Here is a 21,709-nt window from a genome sequence, read left to right on the forward strand (position 1 = left end):
CACAACCATTATCATCGTCGTAACCACCACCATTAGCGCTAGTAATGGTTGTGGCAGACGATCATGTTAGTGGCAATGACGATAGTCATGACGGCAATCATGGTGTTAGTGGTGGTGACTGTAATGGTGACAACAATCATGTTGGTGGTTGCGATGGTTGATGATCATGATGGTGATTACGATGACAATCATGATAATTATGACAGAAATGGTCATAACAATGATGATGGTCATGGTGATGATAAGTTTGAGATCTTTTAGGACATTATAAATTAAACTTTAAGATATTTGATTTTTTGTTTGATAAATTTTATAGAGATAATTTTATGGTTAAATGATGTGCAAGTAGAACGGTCTTTTTTGGTCTCAATTTTAATGATTTTTCATGGTGGGATTCTATAGCTACCTTCATTTGTTTAGATTTCAAAAGGAATAGGTTAGGTCTTCCTATCTATAAATTTATATAGCTCATTTTCTGCATAGGTTTGGTTTTATGTCCCCCCTTGTTGTTACCTTTTCTCTTTTTGATATATGCTATAAGGAGGTGTGTAGTCTTTGTTGGTTTGAGGGGATGACAACCTCATTGGGATTTCTGTTCTTTCTAGACTTGTGCCTCCTTTTTGCTGATGAAAACTGAAAATTACATGCATATTACAAAAAGCCTTATCAAAACTGAAAATTAAACCTTATACTTATCTCGGTATGCTACAAAACAATTAAATCTGGAAGAACAAGATTATTGCAAACGAGAATATAAGGTACGATGCTCAAAGAATCCACAAAAGGGTTATAGTACTGGTGGTGTTAGGATATGGGACGCGGTTATGCCTTTTTTCTATGGAAGGATATGGTAGAAATATATGATAGAAATGATGGGAGTAGGAAGATGATGAGTTTTCAGAAAATTGACACCTTAACTTGAATTGTGTTTATTAGCTTCTTTTCTTACATTACATGGCTTGTTACAACTTATGCCTTTATATAGGTTACATAGGTGATTTCTACACACTTCTATACTACTTAGTCCTAGAGTCTTCTATGTTGGATCAAGTGGCCTCGGAATAATTAAGAAGGGTGGGTTGAATTAATTATCAATGTACCTTGACTAATTAAAAAACTATCCTTCTTAATGTTACTAGATTCAATTAGGCTTTTACTACTAAGTTAAGAAAGTAAAGAATAGAAAAAGAAACTTAACCAAAAGTAAAAGCGATAATTAAAGTGCATAGCGGAAATTAAAGAGTGTAAGGAAGAAGAAGACAAACACAAGAATTTTATACTGGTTCGGCAACAACCCGTGCCTACATCCAGTCCCCAAGCAACCACCGGTTCTTGAGATTTCTTTCAACCTTGTAAAATCCTTTACAAGCAAAGATCCACAAGGGATGTACCCTCCCTTATTCTCTTTGAACAACCTAGTGGATGTACCCTCCACTTGAACTGATCCACAAGAGATGTACCTTCTCTTGTTCTCAGTTACAACAACCCAAGTAGATGTACCCTTTACTTTTAGCACAAAGGATGTACCCTCCAATGTGTTAAGACAAAGAATTCTCAGGCGGTTAGTCCTTTGAATCTTTATAAGGGGAAACAAAAGATATCTCAGGCGGTTAGTCCTTTGAAATCTTTTGTTTAAGGGAAAGGGAAGAATAAAAAGAATTCTCAGACTGAGTCCTTTTGAATTCTCTTGAAAAGGGAGAAGGGAGAAACAAAAGAATTCAGGCGGTTAGTCCTTCGTTCTTTTGGAAAAGGGAGAAGAGAGACACAAAAAGAACTCAGACGATTAGTCCTTGTTGAATTCTTTTTGGCAAAGGGAGAAGAGAATGAAAAAGAAGAGTAGCACAAGTTTTTGATCAATGAACTTTTCTTGGAAGAGAAAGTATTGAACAAAAACTTTTAGAAAGATGAAGAGAAATGAATCAGAAAGTTCTGTTGAAAGAGATGAAAGAAAATATTGAAAGATTGATTTCAGAAACAAGTCACTTGAAGAATTGTGACTTTTGGAAATAGATTTTTCGAAAACAGTCACTGGTAATCGATTACCATTAAGGTGTAATCGATTACACATCAACAGATGTGACTTTTCATTTTGAATTTTGAAAATCTTAACATTTTTAAAACACTGGTAATCGATTACATGATTATGGTAATCGATTACAGATTTGTAAATCAGTTTGAAAAGCAATGATGGCTACTGGTAATCAATTACTACCTTCTGGTAATTGATAACCAGAGAGTAAAACTCTTTGGTAAAAGATTTTGTGAAAACTTCTTGTGCTACTCAATGTTTTGAAAAACTTTTTAATACTTATCTTGACTGAGTCTTCTTCTTGATTCTTGAATCTTGAGTCTTGAATCTTGATCTTGATTCTTGAAACTTGATTCTTGAGTCTTGAATCTTGAAACTTGATTCTTGAATCTTTGCTTGAAACTTTGCTTAACTCTTGATTCTTTGGCATCATCAAAATAACCTTGGAAGGCATTGCTTCCACATTCTAGACTCATCTATCATTTACCATCCATCTCTATAATGTTCTAGTTGTTTCTATGACTTTAGATAATAAGATATTTTTCTACATCCATCAAGAAGTTTCTACACACTACAACATCTCCATAGGTGTAGAACTCTCTAGATAATGGACCACCAATTATACATCTACACTTTTCTAGATTAATCTTCAACAGGTGGCTATAGGCAGACTTGTACCATTGGAGGCACTACCAATAACATCAACTATCAGATCATCATCAAACACCTCCCATTGGTCAGTGATCACCGTCTTCAAATCTAATTACTTCTGCTCCGAAATGGTGGTAATGGCTCTACAATTATTACCCTCAAATAAAACAATAGCACTATTATCATTTATTATAATCACATCCAAATTTTTCTTCTCGGAGACACCACCATCCCTTACTCTTAGTAGTTCATGAATGTCTTTCTCATCAATCCTCACAATTTTGGGGCACTCAGAAACATTTATGACCCCCATAATCCCTACAAAAATCTAAGTACACATATTACCACCTTGCAATTCAGCTTCTTTCACTACATCAAACCAACTCCTGCTTCCTCTTTCCCACCTATATCAATTATCCTTGACAGCAGTCGATGAACCCTTATGGAAAATTTACCAAACACTTCCAAAACCTCGTCCATAACACAATCCATGTCCTCAAGAGCAAGCACCAAGTTCATGTTAGGGTTCCAAGGCTTGATTTATAAGCGCAAATCAATCAAACCAAGCTTGTAACTCTTCCATAAATCTTTTTTGTAGATTTAATATATTCAACATAAACTTTTCTTTTAAACGGTTGCATTGATATAATTGAATATATCAAAAGTTATTGAACGAAACAATTCTATTAAAAGATACTCTTAAAAAAACTTAATTTCAATCAAATGTAACTCCACACTTTAAGTTTTAAGCAAAGGATATCTCAAACACCAGTGACAAAAACAAAACATCAAAAGTAACAGAAGGAATATAAACTGCAAAAGCATAATATAAATTCACTTAGGAAAAAAAATTAGCTGCTTCATGGTAAACAACAACACCAAAATGAATACACAAAAAACAAGTTTTCCCACATACATCACCCAAACATTTTCCACACCTAAGACAGACATTATTTCCACAAAGAGAACCCCAGCAAGCGTTCCTCCTAGAAACCCCGTTCTGAGTCCCACTTGAAAATAATCTTTGTTTGGCGTAGGAAGAGTAAATTTTTCGTTGAATTTGTAAGAGAAATTCAAGACTTTGGATACCTTGGGTTCCTTAGAGGCTTGATCTCTGGTCTGGTAGGAGACGAATGTGAAGGATTTTCCGTCGCCACTGATTTGGTGGATGAGCTACCAGAGCGAGACGTGGACGTGGCCGATTTCCTCGTCGACACCGGCAAGGGATCACGCGGTCGACCGGTTGTTCGAAAGTGAAATTGACAGGAAAATTCCATGTGGGGCTGGAGCCACCATTTTTGTTCACAAAAGTTCTGATCTTTTGATAATTGCTAGAGAGTGAGACAATGGCATATACGTCCATCTTCTTGGAGTTGACATCTCTCAGGTCCTTTGCTGATGTGATGTTGAGTTCAAGCGTTTTGTATTCCATGATCACAGTGTTATTTGCTAAGCTAATGCTAACAATGCATAGAAGTTATGGTATATTTAGGTTTTGGTATCTCAACCTAGAGGTTGCTAATAGTACTTTGGGTTTTAGCCCTATATATGACAAAAAATTAAAGGCAAAATTGTACTTTTGGTCCCCCACTTTAGCTCCAATTTCGCATTTGGTCCCTCGGTAATTTAATTCACAAATTTGGTCATCCTATTTTATAAAATCCTGCAATGTTGGTCCCAGACTCCTCAATTGGACGTTGACCGTTAAGTAGTGACGTTGACTGCCACATGTCAACATCTGAGAGGCACCTTGAATTGCATTTTTAACCCATCTTTTCTCTCTCTCTTTCCCAATTTTGGTTCCGCCTCAATTGTGTTTTGGTTGTGGACAATGGCTCAATCTTCTGGGCTTTTCTTGTGTTCTTCTTCCCGTGTTCTCCCACCACCAGAAACCCACACTTTCATGAGGACGAGGCCTTTTTCTGCTGGGTTGTGCACCATTTTCGTTAGCTGTTGCACCGTCTCTCAGTCGTCTAAGCCAGCCCGCAAAATCTGTGGTATCATGAAACCCCGCAAAGTCTCCCCCGAGATGGAAGACCTCGTCTGCATGCTTATTAAACTCATAAATCAGCAGCTAAAAACAGAAATTCAGCAGAGTCAATTCATCAAACAGTTGGTGTGCGAGAACCTGGACGATTCTAGCGAAGGCTCGGCTCCACCCATTGGCGAGGGACAGCGGCACGATGGCCACCGACATGACAACGCGATCGGCATTGCAGAGAGCGAGAGCCAGCATGGCCACCACTTTGACTCTCTCGGAAGTGATGAACTCAGCAAAACTTGACGACTGTTCTTGCAAGCTCTCCTCGGGACCGGAATTGAAGCGGGCGTCGTTGGAGGAAGCGTAGAGGCGGGGAAGAGAGCGGAGAGAGGCAGCTAAGCCATTGGTGAAGAACTTGAATTCCGTTCTCTTGAGGTGGCGCTTGGGAGAGTGGAACGCTGCCGCTACTTTGGCACGGTGATTTTGGGGTAGTGAGAGCGATTTGGCGGCAAGAGTGACAGTGGAGGACAGCGCTGCCATGGCTGCCGACGGTGGAAGTTTTTTTTTTCAGTGACTAAACAGAACAATGGCTTGGTTGGTGAGGTGGTTGACAATTACGCAAATCGCCTTGTCTTTTGCACATTTTTTTAGTGTAATTTTAAAGAAGAATCATATAGTACGTAGTTGTCTTTTTTTCATTCTTCTGGTTTATGATTGCTCTATTTTGTTGCATTCCTTGTTAACCAACATTAGGGTTTGCGACAAAGGCTAGTCTCCCTCAGGATTCAACTCAACATTTCCTACTGGATTACTACTCCATTGCCAATATTTTATTTGTTATGCAGTAGTAGTTCTTTTCTGTACATTGGACATAACTACACCCCTGTGTTGTGTGTGTCTTATCTTTCAGAACCTTCTCATTGTGTTTAACCTTAATTGTATTTATTCTACAAATATACATTCCATCTTTACACAAACTATTAGTCTATCTGCTATTCCATTTTTTATAGTTATAGAGAAGAAAAAAAAAAGGAAAAACAATCAACATCCTTTATCATTGCCTGAATGACTTTCATACATTTGAACTTTTTTTGTACAACAAAATTATGTTGGGAGCGTTTTTGGTGCTCACAAGGGGTGTGCTCAGAGAAGGTGGACACGCAGGGAGGGAGGTGGTAGGTGGCGAAGTCAAGATTGGAGTTACCAGAATTGGGAAAGAGAGAGAAAAGATGGGTTAAAAAATGCAATTCAAGGTGCCTCTTAGATGTTGACACGTGGCAGTCAATGTCACTGCTTAATGGTCAACGTCCAATTAAAACGTCCGAGACCAACATTGCATAATTTTATAAAACAGGAGAACCAAATTTGTGAATTAAATTACCGGGGGACCAAATACGAAATTGGAGCTAAAGTGGGGGAACAAAAGTGTAATTTTGCCAAAGTTAAAACTCTACCTAATTATTTTATACGACAAATATGTTTTTTTACTGTGTATTTTTTAACAATCCTTGCATAATAGAAATACATTTTCATTATATATTTTATATTTAATATATAATTTTATATAATAAAATAGTATTTGTGTAATTATATTACAAAAATATATTTTTGTTTTGTTAATTGTTTTAAAAAATATAATTAGTTTATAACTATATATAAAGAAAATAGTGTTTTGGTGTATATATATATATATATATATATATATGCTCGTTTTATTCTTATAACTATATTTATATATATTATTATTTTATCTCTATAATTACTTTTCAAAAATCACCCAGTAACTTCTATTATGTTTTTTTATTTAAAAAATGAAAAAAGGAGTGTTTGTTTTCCCCTAGTTGTAGATAAAAAGTTCCTATTTTTAGGCTAATTAAATTAATGGTAATATAAATGATCATTTTTAAATTTAAATTAAATTCATTCAGATTCAATTGACCCTTTTTAATAGTAATATATATTAATTAAAATTAATTAGGAATTAATTATCATATATAGATTCTTGGCCTCAGGTCGAATTTCCTAGGAACAGAAGGAATGGCATATACTAAGATGCCGACGGGAATGGATTCTTGAGCCCCTTATTTACCTGGCGCCAACCTAATAAAAGATCGAAGTACCAAATGCTTAGGTCACCCGAGAGAGGCCTACGAGGCATTACGAGAGAAAAAGCTCGCCGTGGGTCAAGACCAGAGAGCTACAAGTACACCAGGGGCAACAAAGCACTTAGGCGGGGTCAGGGCAAGGGCAGCACGTCACAGAAGTTCTCAGCTTAATCTTATCAGAGCTATATCTTGGGTGCGTGATATGGTGGGACTGTCTAGCACAGACACCCCAAGCATCCCTGAATTACAACATCTAACGGAGGCAACGCAAATCGGGGAACCGACAAGTTCTTCCACAGAAGTTATCATACAAGTTACCATTTATAAAAAAAAAATCAAATGAATTAATATGAAAATTTCCTTTATTAACATTAATCAAATTAATTATGATGCTAATTTGTATCATAATTAATTTTTTTTATGAATGTATCATACTTAATTTGATTAAGATAGAAAGGGCAACTTGTGCCGTCACTATGATAATTTTTTACATAATTAATTAAATTATTAATAAAAGGTAAAGTATATCATAATTAAATTACATAATTAATGTAAAAAATAATATATATATATATATATATATATATATATATATATATATAACATTAAAAATGTAAATTAGCAAAAACATATAAAAATATAAATTAAAATATATCATAATATATATAATATTAAAAATCTAAACAACTTACATAATGAATACATATACTATATATGCATATATATTTGGTAGACAATAATATATACATCTACCACAAAATTTTAAAACAATTTGAATTAAAACATGTCTACACAAAATTTTAATGAATTTAAAGTTTTTTAGATGATAATATTTAAAGTTAAAAAAATAATAAAAACATGTATGTGGGTGTGAAGAAAAAATAGAAAAGGAGAGAGATGAGTGTGCTGCGAAAAGAGAAGGAGAAGGAGAAGGGAAGCGGAGGAAGTGTGAAGAAATGCCAGGAAGGAAGTTTTTCAGAAGGATTTTAAATAAGTAGGGGGTGAAAATAACAATTAGGGACGTAAAAATAGCAACTCCCTACAGGTTGCTACTATCAGGCTGTCTTTTTTAAACCATAGTAATTTAGGTCTTTGGTTATCCCGTATGATTCCAAGGCATCCTTAGAAGTTTTGATTTTTTTTCTCACTAATTCTTAATCTAAAACTTAGTTAGATTTAATATTTTATATTCCTTCTCAGCAGTACGAGTACTATTTTGTGGCAATCAAACTTAAGTCCTTCCATATAATCTAATAAGTGATTTATCTAAATTTAAATGAGTAGAGCTGAAAGTTTGAATTTAGTTTGTTGACATAACCAAAATTTGATTTTGATTTGTCTAACTTATTTATAATCAAAATTTAAAGTAAATAAATATATCCACACTTAAGAAAAGTACATAAATATATTTGAATATATAAATTATATTATAATTAAATTTTTTGATAAATAATTATTTTTAAACATATATATATAAATTATATTTTAAATTTAGGATAAACTGATGCAAAATTAATTATTTATATTTTTCATAAAAAATACTGAAGTTCAATTAAAAGGCTTTCATTTGATTTTTTAAAAAAGAACTTTTCATTTAGGGGTCTTTTTGGTAGGGGAAATTTTTTTCCATTCCCTGAAATTATGATTCCTAGGGATCATATTTCCTGGGAATTGTTTGATTGATCATTGGAAATTTTTAGATAAATTTCTTAAGAATTAAAGAGTTATGCATATTTTATGTAACTATTTTAATTATTTATCCCATTATATAATTTAATAAATAGAATACGATATTTTGACTGTAGTAAAAGAAAAATTAATATTTAATGATAATCTAGAATATAAATATTTGCTCACACTATTGTAAATATCATCCTCTACGACGGTTTTAAAAAAATCAATATCTTTCAAGATGAGGTGGCATTTTTATAAATAATTACAACTTTTTAAAGACATTTTTCTCAAAACCATATTTGAGAACACATTATGACATCAATTTTTTTCATGAACAAATATTAAAAACAAGATTTTAAAGATGGTTTAAAAAAACAACTTTGAAAGGGATGTTTAAACATGGTTTTAAAAAACTATCTTCGAAAGCCATCTGTTTTTCCTTTAATTTCATTCTCACGCATTAGGATGTTCGTGCTTCACCCCGTAGTCTCTCTCTATTCGCTCGAAGAACTGAACTGCCTGGCTAAGGTGAGCCGCGCGAATGAGGCGGTCGATCACGGAGGCTAGTGTTTTAGGGTTGATGGCGGGGGAGGTGACAAATAGGGCGTCATGCGTGGCCTTGAAGTCTTTACGGCGGTCAAAGTAGTCGACGAAGTAGGAAAAATTGTCGTCCGTCTAGGAGAATTGGGGGTTGGAAGAGAGCCATTGGTGGAACCCTAATACAATGCGGCCAACTTCAGGGGAGAGGTTTAGGGTTTGGAGAATCAAATTAAGGGTTGGAGTGATGTGGGAGAAGCTCAGGTGGAGGAGTGACGAGACAGAGAGAGCGCCTGAGTTTGGCTCTTTGATTTGAGGAGAAGGAGTGCACAATTTGATCCATTTGGGTTTTTCGATGAGAAATTTATGATTATGAAGAGCAAAGAAGGAGTGAGGAGGGTTTGGGAATGTAGATGGGAAGAGGGTTGTCGGGGAAACAGAGAAGAGGTTGAATTGGAGAGGGAGAAGTAAATGATAAGGAATAAGAACGAAGTAAGAGCCTCTGAAGATGCAGAGATGCTAATGGTGGCATGTTTAAGGTTTTAGATTGATTAAGAATGGGATGAGGAAGAAGAAGGAGGAGAAGGAATAAGCTACAAGGTAAACGAGCTTTGATGTTTGCAATTTTTGTTTTATTTGGGCTATGATACCTGATTTTATAAATTTTCTTGTGTAGTGATAAATGGTTGAGTTGCTTTCTAGATCACTCTCTTGAGCGTGCTTGTGAATTTGGATATATTTCTCTTCTTGAACCACGATATTTGTCAAAGAGTCAAGATTATCTCTAGGATTGATTTGAATACTCTATGATTAGATTGTTTTTAATTTCAATGTTGCCTATTGTGTATCATTGTGTGTAGATTCCATTTGGAGCTTTTTGATTTTTCTTTATATATCTCCTTTGACTATCAATAACCATTGCTATATTCTAGTTTATTTTTAAAACCATATTTAGAGGACTCGACATTGCACATTCTTTTTTTATTAATGCAGAGATCAAATATCTTTGGAAGCCATGATATTCTGGGAAGTTGGCTCCCTACCATATACATTAGTAATGAATCAGTTGAGCTGAAAACTGACAATAATGTCGTATGGTTCTCTCTAGACAAGTCCAATGATATTAATTATGGAAAGAAGAGCTAGTTGAACAAAAAAAGTTAAATATAGGCTGGAAAGAGGCATTGTTCCTTTCCTCCTTAATTTTTCCTTTTCTAACTTGCAGTCTTTTATTTTAACTTATAATTCTACAGGCCAAGCAAAAGGAAACTTGGTTGGTTGAGAAGCTAAGAAAATTTGATGTAGCAAAATCCCCTCCAGAAACTATCATTGTTTACCGTGGAAAGAACTATGTAGAACCGGAAGTAATGCCACCTCCAAATACATTATCAAAAGTGAAGGCAATTTCCTTTGCATTTGTTATTCATTGACCAAATGTATTTATGAGCTTAGGTTCTATCGTTTGAAGGCCAAGAAAAAGATGATTTCCCCAAATCTAGAAGTTAGAATTAGATATAAGCTTGAAAAGGTTGGATATCATTGCGACTATAATTTTTAGTTTAAAGTTTTCTTTCCTGTAGCTGTTGTACCTTGCTTCAATGTTGTTGATAATTTACTATTATGATTTTATCATCTATGTTTTTTGATATCCACCAGTATTTTAGCAAGTAACAATGGTATGGACATTGTTCTGGTATTCACTAAATTAATGTGCTTCCCCTTTTCTTTGATGTATGGGCATTGGAATAACCAGAATGTTGCTACATATAAATTTGTATTTGAAATACCTCCATGAAATTCTATTTTCTATTTGGGGAAGTTTCTATTAAGTTACATTTTTCAAACATTACTATGAATTGTTTTTTCTCGTTACCTAGCTTATCAGTGTAAAATCAAAATATACATCAGCTTTGATAATACATATCTTTCTGTTTTGAACTTGGCCATTCCCCTCATAAGTATGGACATGATTTAGTGCCTCATATAGGCTGGAAAGAGGCATTGTTCCTTTCCTCCTTAATTTTTCCTTTTCTAACTTGCAGTCTTTTATTTTAACTTATAATTCTAAAGGCCAAGCAAAAGGAAACTTGGAGCTAAGAAAATTTGATGTAGCAAAATCCCCTCCAGAAACTATCATTGTTTACCATGGAAAGAACTATGTAGAACCGGAAGTAATGCCACCTCCAAATACATTATCAAAAGTGAAGGTAATTTCCTTTGCATTTGTTATTCATTGACCAAATGTATTTAGTGATAAATATATTATGGTATTTTTGTTGAAATTATAGGGGAGTCGGGGAGACACTCAAAATAATATGAATTTGTATTATGACGTGATACAAGACACTAATCGAATTGTCCTATTTATACTAATATATACTATAGTCCTAATCCTAATTATATGAGAACAAAAAACTCTCTAAAGATAAAAGATAAAATCCCTGTGAATGGGACAAGGTTCCTAACTAGGCAGAATATTAGGATCCTTGAAAATAAGGAAACATATTGAACATGAGCACATGGAAGTGTGATGTATGTAGCAAACTTGCAATATATTAGAGGATTGACATAACACAAGGATAAAAACCATTCAAATAAAAAAATTCAAGTTATTATGGCAATCATCTTTTATTGATGAGCTTAAACTGGGTTGATAGGAATGATTTGCATCTTTTATAGCCTTTTAAATTTAGACTAGTAGTATTTCATAATGCTCATTTCATTTATTTTTTACTGCATTTGACTAATATAGTTAGCTATGAAAGTTTGAAGACTACTTCAGGTTATTCCTTGAGATATTGCTGCTAATACTAATGTTGGGGACTTGCTCTGTCACATGCCTCATGTACACTAGTGAATTGAAGCTATAATGTTTTGTTTTCTATTGAGAGATTGATCCTCTTTTATTTAGATAAACTTGTACTAGTAAGCCCAATGTTTGTCTTATGAGAAATGGATAGATTGGCGCTTTGATGGATTAGATAAGTTTAAAACCTGCAAAGTGCTGATTCATAGTTTTCCATTGGGAATAAATTATGTTGAGAAAGTATTTGGTTGTATTCTGTTAGCATAAAGCATATGGACTTATGGTTTCTATCTTATTGTGAAAATTTTACAGGCCTTGGAGAAATATAGGTATGAGCAGTCCCTTGAACATACTAGCCAGTTCATTGAAAGGTTGGAGAAAGGGCTTGAAGAGTATCATCAACACCTTGCAAAGTTTAAAAATGGGAAAAATGATATTGCTAAAGATGTTAATTTAGCTGGTATGTTACTATTAAAAAAAGTTAAATTACTTATTTGGTCCCTATAGTTTCATCATTTGTACCTTATAGTTTTAAAATGGTTTTTTTAGTCCCTATATTTTACATTTTAATTTTCTTTTAGTCCTTGTAATTTGAAAGTGGTTTTTTGTCCTTATAATTTGCATTTTAATTCTCTTTTAGTCCCTATAGTTTGAAAGTGGTCTTTTTAGTCCATATACTTTATATTTTAATTTCCTTTTAGTCCTTACCATCAAAATATGAGTAATATTATCAATTATAATTAACTACAAAAATATTAGCAAGCAATTCGTAACTAATTTATCGCAAGATAATTTGTAATAAAAAAATAGTTGATAATTTATAACTAATTTGTAGCTAATTATTTTTATCTATTTTTTTGTAGTGAGGACTAAAAGGTAATTAAAATACAGATTATAGAGACTAAAACGATCACTTCCAAACTATAGGGACTAAAAAAGAATACAAACTATAAGGACTAAAAACACCAAATTTAAACTATATGGACTAAAAGAGAATTAAAATACAAACTATAGGGACTAAAATGTACGAATCGTGAAACTATAGGAACCAAATGAGTAGGTTAACCAAAAAAATGTATATACGATGCTTGATTTAGAAAAAAAAATGTCATAAGCAAACTCGTTTTCTTGCCTTTTTGTCCTCTACGAGTTGGAATATATCATAACCTTTATAATCAATTGTGATTTAGTTGATGTTTTGAAAGTATGACAAAGCACATCCACTAGGGCTTATGAAACAGTTTGATTACACTAGAAAAGTATAATTTAAAAGCAAAATGATGAGAAGAAAATAAATGGAAAATGACTAAGCTATAAGTGTTTAAAAACACCATATTTCTCAAACAGGCTTTTTTTATCAGACACATTATAATGTTATGGTTATTTTGTCAAGGATTAGGGAAGCATGACTCTATCTATACTGGACACAAAATGCCGCATACAAGAGGCTTAGACAACCTGATTTTGTTTGCTATTGAGTAACTATAAGATCGGTAACTTTTATCATTTTGAAGTGGTTTAAGGTAGCATAACTTCTACATGAAATGTGAAGTGTCTATATTAGGGTCGAAATCCTAATGTTACAAAGGAAAAGATTGCACATTCATTTTTAGGTCTTTTGAGACTTACAATACACATTACAAGATAACATATCATTTTAAATTAATTACAATGTTATTTAGCATATGATATCATTGGTTTATTTCCTCATATGTTTCTTGCATCTCTGGCCCACCCTAATAAGTGATGTAAGCTCCATTGGAGCTTGTAGGCCTAGGATCTTCTTCATCAATGGATTTCTTTGCTTCTTGGAAGATGAATGGCAGCGGAATGGAGAAGGAAGAGAGAGAGGAGACGCCACTTCAAGGAGAAGATGAGTCTAGAAGAAGCTCACCACCATAGGAGGCCATGGATAAGAGCTTGGAGGAAGAAGGAGATGAATGAAGGGAGAGGGAGAGAAGAGCACGAAATTTTGTACTCTAAAAGAGCTCTGAAATTTGAAGTTAATATTAAAATGATCAAAGTAGAAAAAAATGCACACACATGACCTCTATTTATAGCCTAAGTGTCACACAAAATAGGAGGGAAATTTGAATTTCAATTCAAATTTCAGTTGAATTTGTGGAGCCAAAATTTCACTAATTATGATTAGTGAATTTTAGTTATGGTTCAGCCCACTAATCCAAGATCAATTCCAAGATTCTCCACTAAGTGTGCTTAGGTGTCATGAGGCATGTAAAGCATGAAGGACATGCACAAAGTGTGACTATATGATGTGGCAATGGGGTGTAATAAGCAAATGCTCACCTCCCCCTCTAAAATTTAATTGGATTGAGCTTCTACCAATTCAATTATATTTTATTTCCCAACACACATATCAAATATTCACTTAGTGCATGTGAAATTACAAAAATACCCCTAATACAAAAACTAGTCTAGGTGCCCTAAAATACAAGGGTTGAAAAATCCTATATTTATAGGGTACCCTACCTACAATATGGAGCCCTAAATACAAGGACCAAATATAATGACATCCTAGTCTAATATGTACAAAGAGAATTGGACCCAAACTTGGCCTATGAGCTCAGAAATCTACCCTGAGGTTCATGAGAACCCTAGGGCCTTCTTCAACAGCTCTAGCCCAATCCTCTTGGAGCCTCTTGCTCATGGCTCTAGTGACTGGTCCCTTCCTAGGGAGGATTGCACCATCCCTTTCCCCTTGAAGAGGATTTGACCTCAAATCTATTAATTCCTCCTCCTCAATATCAGCTCCACCTGCAAAAGGAATTAAATCAGAAATGTTAAAAGTGGTGCTGACTCCATACTCTTCTGGGAGGTCCAACCTATAGGCATTGTTATTGATCATCTCCAAAATCTGAAAAGGTCCATCCCCTCTAGGGCTAAGCTTGGATTTCCTTTTAGTAGGGAACCTATCCTTCCTAAGATGGAGCTAAACCCAGTCACCCTTATTAAGAACTAGCTCTTTTCTTCCTCTATTTCCTTTAGTTGAATACGCCTTTGTTTGGTTCTCTATTTGGTTCTTAACCCTCTCATGCAACTTCTTTACAAACTCTGACCTAGATTCCCCTTCTTTATGTATAAAAGAAGTGTCTAGTGGGAGGGGAATGAGGTCTAATAGTGTCAGGGGATTAAACCCATAGACAACCTCAAAACGGGATTGCTTGGTGGTTCTATGAACCCCTCTGTTGTAGGCAAATTCTACACGAGGAAGATACTCATCCCAAGACTTATGGTTGCCTTTCAGAAGAACCCTTAAAAGGGTGGATAAAGACCTATTCACTACCTCTGTTTGCCCATTAGTTTGTGGATGACAAGTGGTAGAGAAAAGAAGTTTAGTTCCTAGCTTAACCCATAGGGTTTTCCAAAAGTGGCTAAGGAACTTAGCATCTCTATCTGACACAATGGTCCTAGGCAAACCATGGAGACTCACAATTTCCCTAAAAAAGAGTTTTGAGATATGGGAAGCATCATCCACCTTGTGGCATGGTATAAAGTGTGCCATCTTGCTAAACCTATCCACCACCACAAACATAGAGTCTACACCTTTTTGGGTTCTAGGAAGCCCAAGGACAAAGTCCATACTAATGTCTACCCAAGGTGTAGATGGGATGGGTAAGGGTGTGTATAGCCCATGAGGAATCACCCTAGACTTGGCTTGTAAACAAGCCACACACCTAGTGCAATGCTTATGGACATCTTTCTTCATATGGGGCCAATAAAACTTTTCTTTGAGTAAGACAAGGGTCTTGTGTATCCCAAAGTAGCCCATGAGCCCACCCTCATGGCTCTCTTTCACAAGTAATTTCCTAATGGATCCTTGGGGTATGCAAAGTTTTCCCTCTTTGAACAAATACCCCTCAGCCAAATAGAATCCATCTTGGGCCTTTTTCCCATAACTCTTGTAAATGGGAGAGAAATGTTCATCTAAAGCATACAAGTCCCTAATATTATCAAATCCTAAAATTTGAGCTCCTAGGGAGCAAAACAATGTGTGTCTCCTAGAGAGGGCATCAGCTACCACATTTGTTTTTCCCTTTTTGTATTTGATAACATATGGAAATTGCTCTAGGTACTCTACCCATTTTTCATGCCTCTTGTTTAACTTGCTTTGCCCTCTAATGCACTTAAGTGATTGATGATCACTATGAATGACAAATTCCATGGAAACAAGGTAATGTTCCCAAGTTAGGAGGGCTCTTATTAAGGCATAAAGCTCTTCATCATAGGTGGGGTAGTTGAGGGTGGCACTATGAAGTTTTTCACTAAAATAAGCAATAGGGTGCCCACCTTGTAACAATAGAACTCCAACTCCCACTCCAGAGGCATCACATTCTAGCTCAAAAGTTTTAGAAAAGTCAGGAAGAGCTAGAACAGGTGCCTTAGTAAGCTTTTCTCTGAGCAAAGCAAAGGCTTGCTCTTGTTTTTCACCCCAGGTAAATGCCACATTCTTCTTCACCAACTCATTGAGAAGTGATGCAATTGTAGAGAAATTAGGAATGAACCTTCTATAAAAGCTTGCTAACCCATGGAAGCTCCTAATATCTCCTACACTTTTTGGGGTGGGCCATTCTTGGATGGCCTTGATTTTCTCAAGGTCCACTTGGACCCCATTTCTACCAACTACAAACCCTAAGAAAACTATATTATCTACACAAAAAGTACACTTCTCTATATTTGCATAGAGGGTGTTTTTTCTAAGGACTGAAAGAACTTGCCTGAGATGTCCTAAGTGATCATCTAGGCTCCTACTGTACACTAAAATATCATCAAAATAAACAACTACAAATCTATCTATGAAATCCCTTAAGACATGATGCATAAGCCTCATAAAGGTGCTTGGTGCATTAGTGAGCCCAAAAGGCATCACTAGCCATTCATACAAACCAAACTTAGTCTTGAAAGCTGTTTTCCATTCATCACCCTTTTTCATCCTGATTTGGTGATAACCACTTTTAAGATCAATTTTTTAAAAGATGTTGGCACCATACAACTCATCAAGCAAATTATCTAGTCTAGGAATGAGGTGTCTATACTTTACAGTGATGTTGTTGATGGCCCTGCAATCTGTACACATTCTCCAAGTACCACCCTTTTTGGGTACCAACAACACTGGCACAACACATGGGCTTAGGCTCTCTTGGACCCTACCCTTCTCCAACAATTATTTAACGTGAGACTCTATCTCCTTAGTCTCCTAAGGGTTAGTCCTATAGGCTGGCCTATTAGGAAGGCTTGCTCCTGGGACTAAATTTATTTGGTGTTCTATTCCCCTTAAAGGAGGTAGCCCAGGGGGTATCTCTTTGGGAAATATATCACCAAATTCATGTAAGAGTTCTTGGACCTTTGGGGGTAAGGTCTCAAATGTAGGAATTGTGGCAGTGCTAAGGGATGTTTCCCTTGATAGGAGAAGGTAGAAAGATTGTTTAAGAAGGACTGCTCTTTTAATATCACATTTTGTTGCAAAATGATTTTCCTTCTTAACAATCTTCTTGGAGGAATCCTTTTCCTCTTTTTTCCTTCCCCTTGGCCTTTGAAGACAAGGCCTTACTATCCTTCTTTTTCTTTTGTTTTTCTAGTTTTTCTTCCTCATCCCTCTTATCTTTCATAGTTAGTTGATCTTTGGCCACCTGTGAAGGTGTTTGAGGATGCAACACAAATTTAGTGTCAAGATGGGTGAAGGTAATCTCATTAGTTAGGCCATTGTAAATGATCTTCCTATCAAATTGCCATGACCTTCCTAAAAGAATATATCCTGCCTCCATGGGAACTATATCACAATTAACTTCATCCTTATATGTCCCAATAGAGAAAGGTACCTTCACTTGTTGGTTAACTATCATTTCCCCTTGCTCATTAAGCCATTGAAGTTTATAAGGTTTTGGGTGGGGAAGATAGTGAGGTTCAACTTGGAAACTAATCTTGTGTTACAACAATTAGAGCAAGACCCACTATGCACAATGAGAGAACAAGTTTTATCTAAAATTTTGCATCTTGTATGAAAGATGTTCTCTCTTTGGGATTGAGATAGATCACAAGATTGACCTCCAATGAGCCTTCTAACCATTAAGAGGTCACCTTCTTCATGGGGGTAGACTTCCTCACTAGACTCTTCACCCCTTACTTCATCTTCACTTCCACTAGAGGAAGGGCAAGAAGTAGTCTCCTCTTGACTACTATAAATGTCTTGACCCCTCACGATCATGGTTTTCTTTGTGGGGCATTGAGAGGCAATGTGACCTCTCCCAAGACATTTGAAGCATTTAATGTTGCTAGTCTTTTCTTGGGAACAAGTCTTAGGGGTGTATTTCTCTATGGTCTTACCCTTATCTTCCTTGCGTTTTGAAGGTGCAGCCCCTAAAATTCCATGGGCTTGGTCCTTCCTTAGATAAGAGTTAGAGCCATAAGATTTTGAAGAAGGTTTTCTTTTAAGTTGTTGCTCCACCTTATACAAAGTTGGACTAGCTCATCTAGGTCCCTATATGGAAGGAGTTCAACCTTGTCCCTCACTTCCATATTAAACCCACTAAGGAACTTAACTATGCTTGTTCTTTCCTCCTCCCTAAGTCTAGCTCTTAAAAGGAGTAGTTCCATTTGTTGTCTATATTCTTCAACACTCATACTCCCTTGTCTAAGCCTTTGGAGCTTGTCCATAAGCTCCATTTCATAGTAGGAGGGAATATGCCTCTTCCTAAGGGCACTCTTAAGATCATTCCAATACTCTACTGGAGGATCCCCATGAATCCTTCGTTCCCTAATAAGGGAAGTCCACCAATAAAGGGCATACCCTTGAAAGCTAAGGGTAGCCAATGGAACTTTTCTCTCTTCGCTAATATGATGGCAAACAAAGAGTTGTTCAACCTTCATTTCCCAATCTAAGTAGGCCTCAACATTATCTTTTCCATGGAAATATGGGAAGCTAATGTTAACCTCTTGAGGCCTTCTATCCTTTTCTCTTCTTTGGGAATGGTGTTTAGTATGTGAACTATGGCGCCCTCTACAATAGTCGCTAAGTTCTTCACTTAAACTCTTGCAAGAGTCATGACTACTATAGGAGGCATGTTTTTCTCTTTTCATTTCTTTCATTATTTTTCTTCTTTCTTTCTCTCTTATTTTCTCTCTTTTATCTTGACTTATTTCTTCCACTCTTTTTTTCCTTTTTCTTTTCTCTCTTGTTTTTCTTTCCACAACTTAAGGGATCTCAACTCATCTAATATCTTATACAAGGGGTCCTTAGGAGTAGAACCCTCACCATTAACACTAGATGAAGAATGAAGACTCATGTTGGTTCCTAAGTTATGGTTCTTTCTTGTTGGGGGTTTGAAAACAAAAGGTAAAAGAAACTATGGTTGAAACTAGCCAAAATAAACACTAAAAGAGGTGTGAAAGATAAGGTAAAAACTAATTGGTAAAAGGAAAGCTATCTAGGCGATTTGACAATGGAGGGTAAAGGAAATAAGCTATGAAAGTAAGCAAGAAATTAAAGTGCAAGAAATGCAAACTAGGCGGATCCTAAGAGTGTTTGGATGACCTCATTTAAGATTCCCAACAAAACACTCACTATCCTAAGGGGAAATTTCCTAAAATTATTACACACAAATGGAAGTAGGGTGACCTAGTGGAGGCTCCCAACTTACTTCCAATGAAAGGCCTTTTTGTTACAAAATTTGAAAGCAAAGCAAATTGCCAATTACAAAATTACAAAGAAAAAAAGTCCTCAATTGTGGTGGCTATTCTCTCTTTAGTGTTTCACTCAATTTGGAGTACTTCTTATTCCAATAGCTCTTAAGGTGGTTGGCCCCTTGCTTCTTGACTCAAATTCTTCAAGATATGGCACCAATCCTCCTTTCCAATTCCCTATATGGCAACTCACAAGCAAGGAAACAAAGAGACAAGCAATAACCAAAGACAAAAAAAATGAAATGAAAGCTAAACCAATAGAGTTTTAACAAGACAAATTTTCAAGGATTATTCAACAATTAAAGCAATGAAATGCACAAAAAAGCAAGCTAGGACTCAAAGAGAAACTTAGAATGGCTCTAGAGTAGAGTAGAAAAACTAAAAAAAAAAAAGACTCAAGAAACCTTTAGTTTTGGCACTTGTTTTCACAAAAATTTTCAATTTAAATTTCAGAACTAGGATTGGTATAAAATAGACACCAATTATAGAACAAATTTTGAGCCAAAACAACAAGCACACTTTCCTTTCACTTTTTTTTCCTGGACACTGATTTTTATTCCAACTTGTGTGATTTTTCTTATTTTTTCATTTAATACAAATCACTTGGTTCTTTTTTTATAATTTTGGTCCAGATGTCTAGAAAATTCAGTAAAAATTTTAGCTCAAAACACGTAGTGAACAATTCCCAGTAATTTACACAATTTCGTATGTTCAAGCTGCCAGCACCAGCGATTTCAACCTAAAAATCAAAAGTAGTGTTTATGTTGCTTAAGGCTTTGATAGTTACAATTTGTGTTTGATTATTCTCAATTATCTTGAATAACACAATTCAAGAGAACTTAAGACTTATTTGATTCACAAATCCAGCCACAACTCAGCACCACAACTCAACTTCATCATAGGCATCATGTAGGAATCTTAGAAAACAAAAAAGAGTTCAACAACACGACTACTTCTAGGAATTGATTTAGAACATGTTATGAACTAAATAACATGCATGAATTAGACTCAAAATTCAAAAGAGAGGCTAAGAATGACAAGAATACATGAACAAATGTATCTAGAATTCAATAAACAAAATAAAAATTCAACACAAACTTAGAGCATAATGTGACAATTACTATGACTAAACATGACTCTAAGACAACATGGATTAAGTGATTTACACTTAGATTTTTGTGTTTTTTTTTCTAATCAATATTTTGGAAGAACATTTAGATCTAAGGTTCAGCACAAGAATATTATGAATGAAAAAATGATAGAACCTAAAATCAACACAAAAACATGATTCAAGAGTAGATCTACAAAATTTGAACCATAGAAATGCAAGAACAAGTGTAGATCTAAGATTTAATCGGTTTGTTTTTTTGAATCTACTCTAAACAGAACCAAATCACAAGACAATGGAGGATATACATGGAGAATAAGATGAAGAACAAGGAATTAAAGAGAATTCACCAAACAAAAAGATAGAGTAAGCAAAAGAACATCACCTAGATGAAGATGCTCTTGATACCACATGATGTAAGCTCCATTGGAGCTTGTAGACCTAAGATCTTCTTCATCAATGGATTTCTTTGCTTCTTGGAAGATGAATGGCAGCGGAATGGAGAAGGAAGAGAGAGAGGAGACGCCACTTCAAGGAGAAGATGAGTCTAGAAGAAGCTCACCACCATAGGAGGCCATGGATAAAAGCTTGGAGGAAGAAGGAGATGAATGAAGGGAGAGGGAGAGAAGAGCACGAAATTTTGTACTCTAAAAGAGCTCTGAAATCTGAAGTTAATATTCAAATGATCAAAGTTGAAAAAAATGCACACACATGACCTCTATTTATAGGCTAAGTGTCATAAAATTGGAGGGAAATCTGAATTTCAATTCAAATTTCACTTGAATTTGTGGAGCCAAACTTTGGAGCCAAAATTTCACTAATTATGATTAGTGAATTTTAGTTATGTTTCAGCCCACTAATCCAAGATCAATTCCAAGATTCTCCACTAAGTATGCTTAGGTGTCATGAGGCATGTAAAGCATGAAGGACATGCACAAAGTGTGACTATATGATGTGGCAATGGGGTGTAGTAAGCAAATGCTCACCTCCCCCTCTAAAATTTAATTGGATTGAGCTTCTACCAATTCAATTAAATTTTATTTCCCAACACACATCAAATATTCACTTAGTGCATGTAAAATTACAAAACTACCCCTAATACAGAAACTAGTCTAGGTGC

At 35.2% G+C, this 21,709-nt stretch overlaps 1 protein-coding gene across 1 annotated transcript; it reads left to right on the plus strand.

The window, feature by feature from the left end:
• Window positions 1-10,277: 10,277 nt before the first annotated feature.
• On the plus strand, window positions 10,278-12,399 carry LOC114420629 (the record flags this gene model as incomplete). The annotated part of the gene is made up of 3 exons (XM_028386475.1): window positions 10,278-10,534; window positions 10,953-11,184; window positions 12,096-12,399. Coding segments are annotated over 3 exons (684 nt in total), but the record flags the coding sequence as incomplete, so codon positions are not given.
• Between the last annotated feature and the right edge of the window lie 9,310 nt (window positions 12,400-21,709).

Source organism: Glycine soja, chromosome 7 (assembly GCF_004193775.1).
Source record: "Glycine soja cultivar W05 chromosome 7, ASM419377v2, whole genome shotgun sequence".
In the NCBI taxonomy this organism is placed as follows: Eukaryota; Viridiplantae; Streptophyta; class Magnoliopsida; order Fabales; family Fabaceae; genus Glycine; species Glycine soja.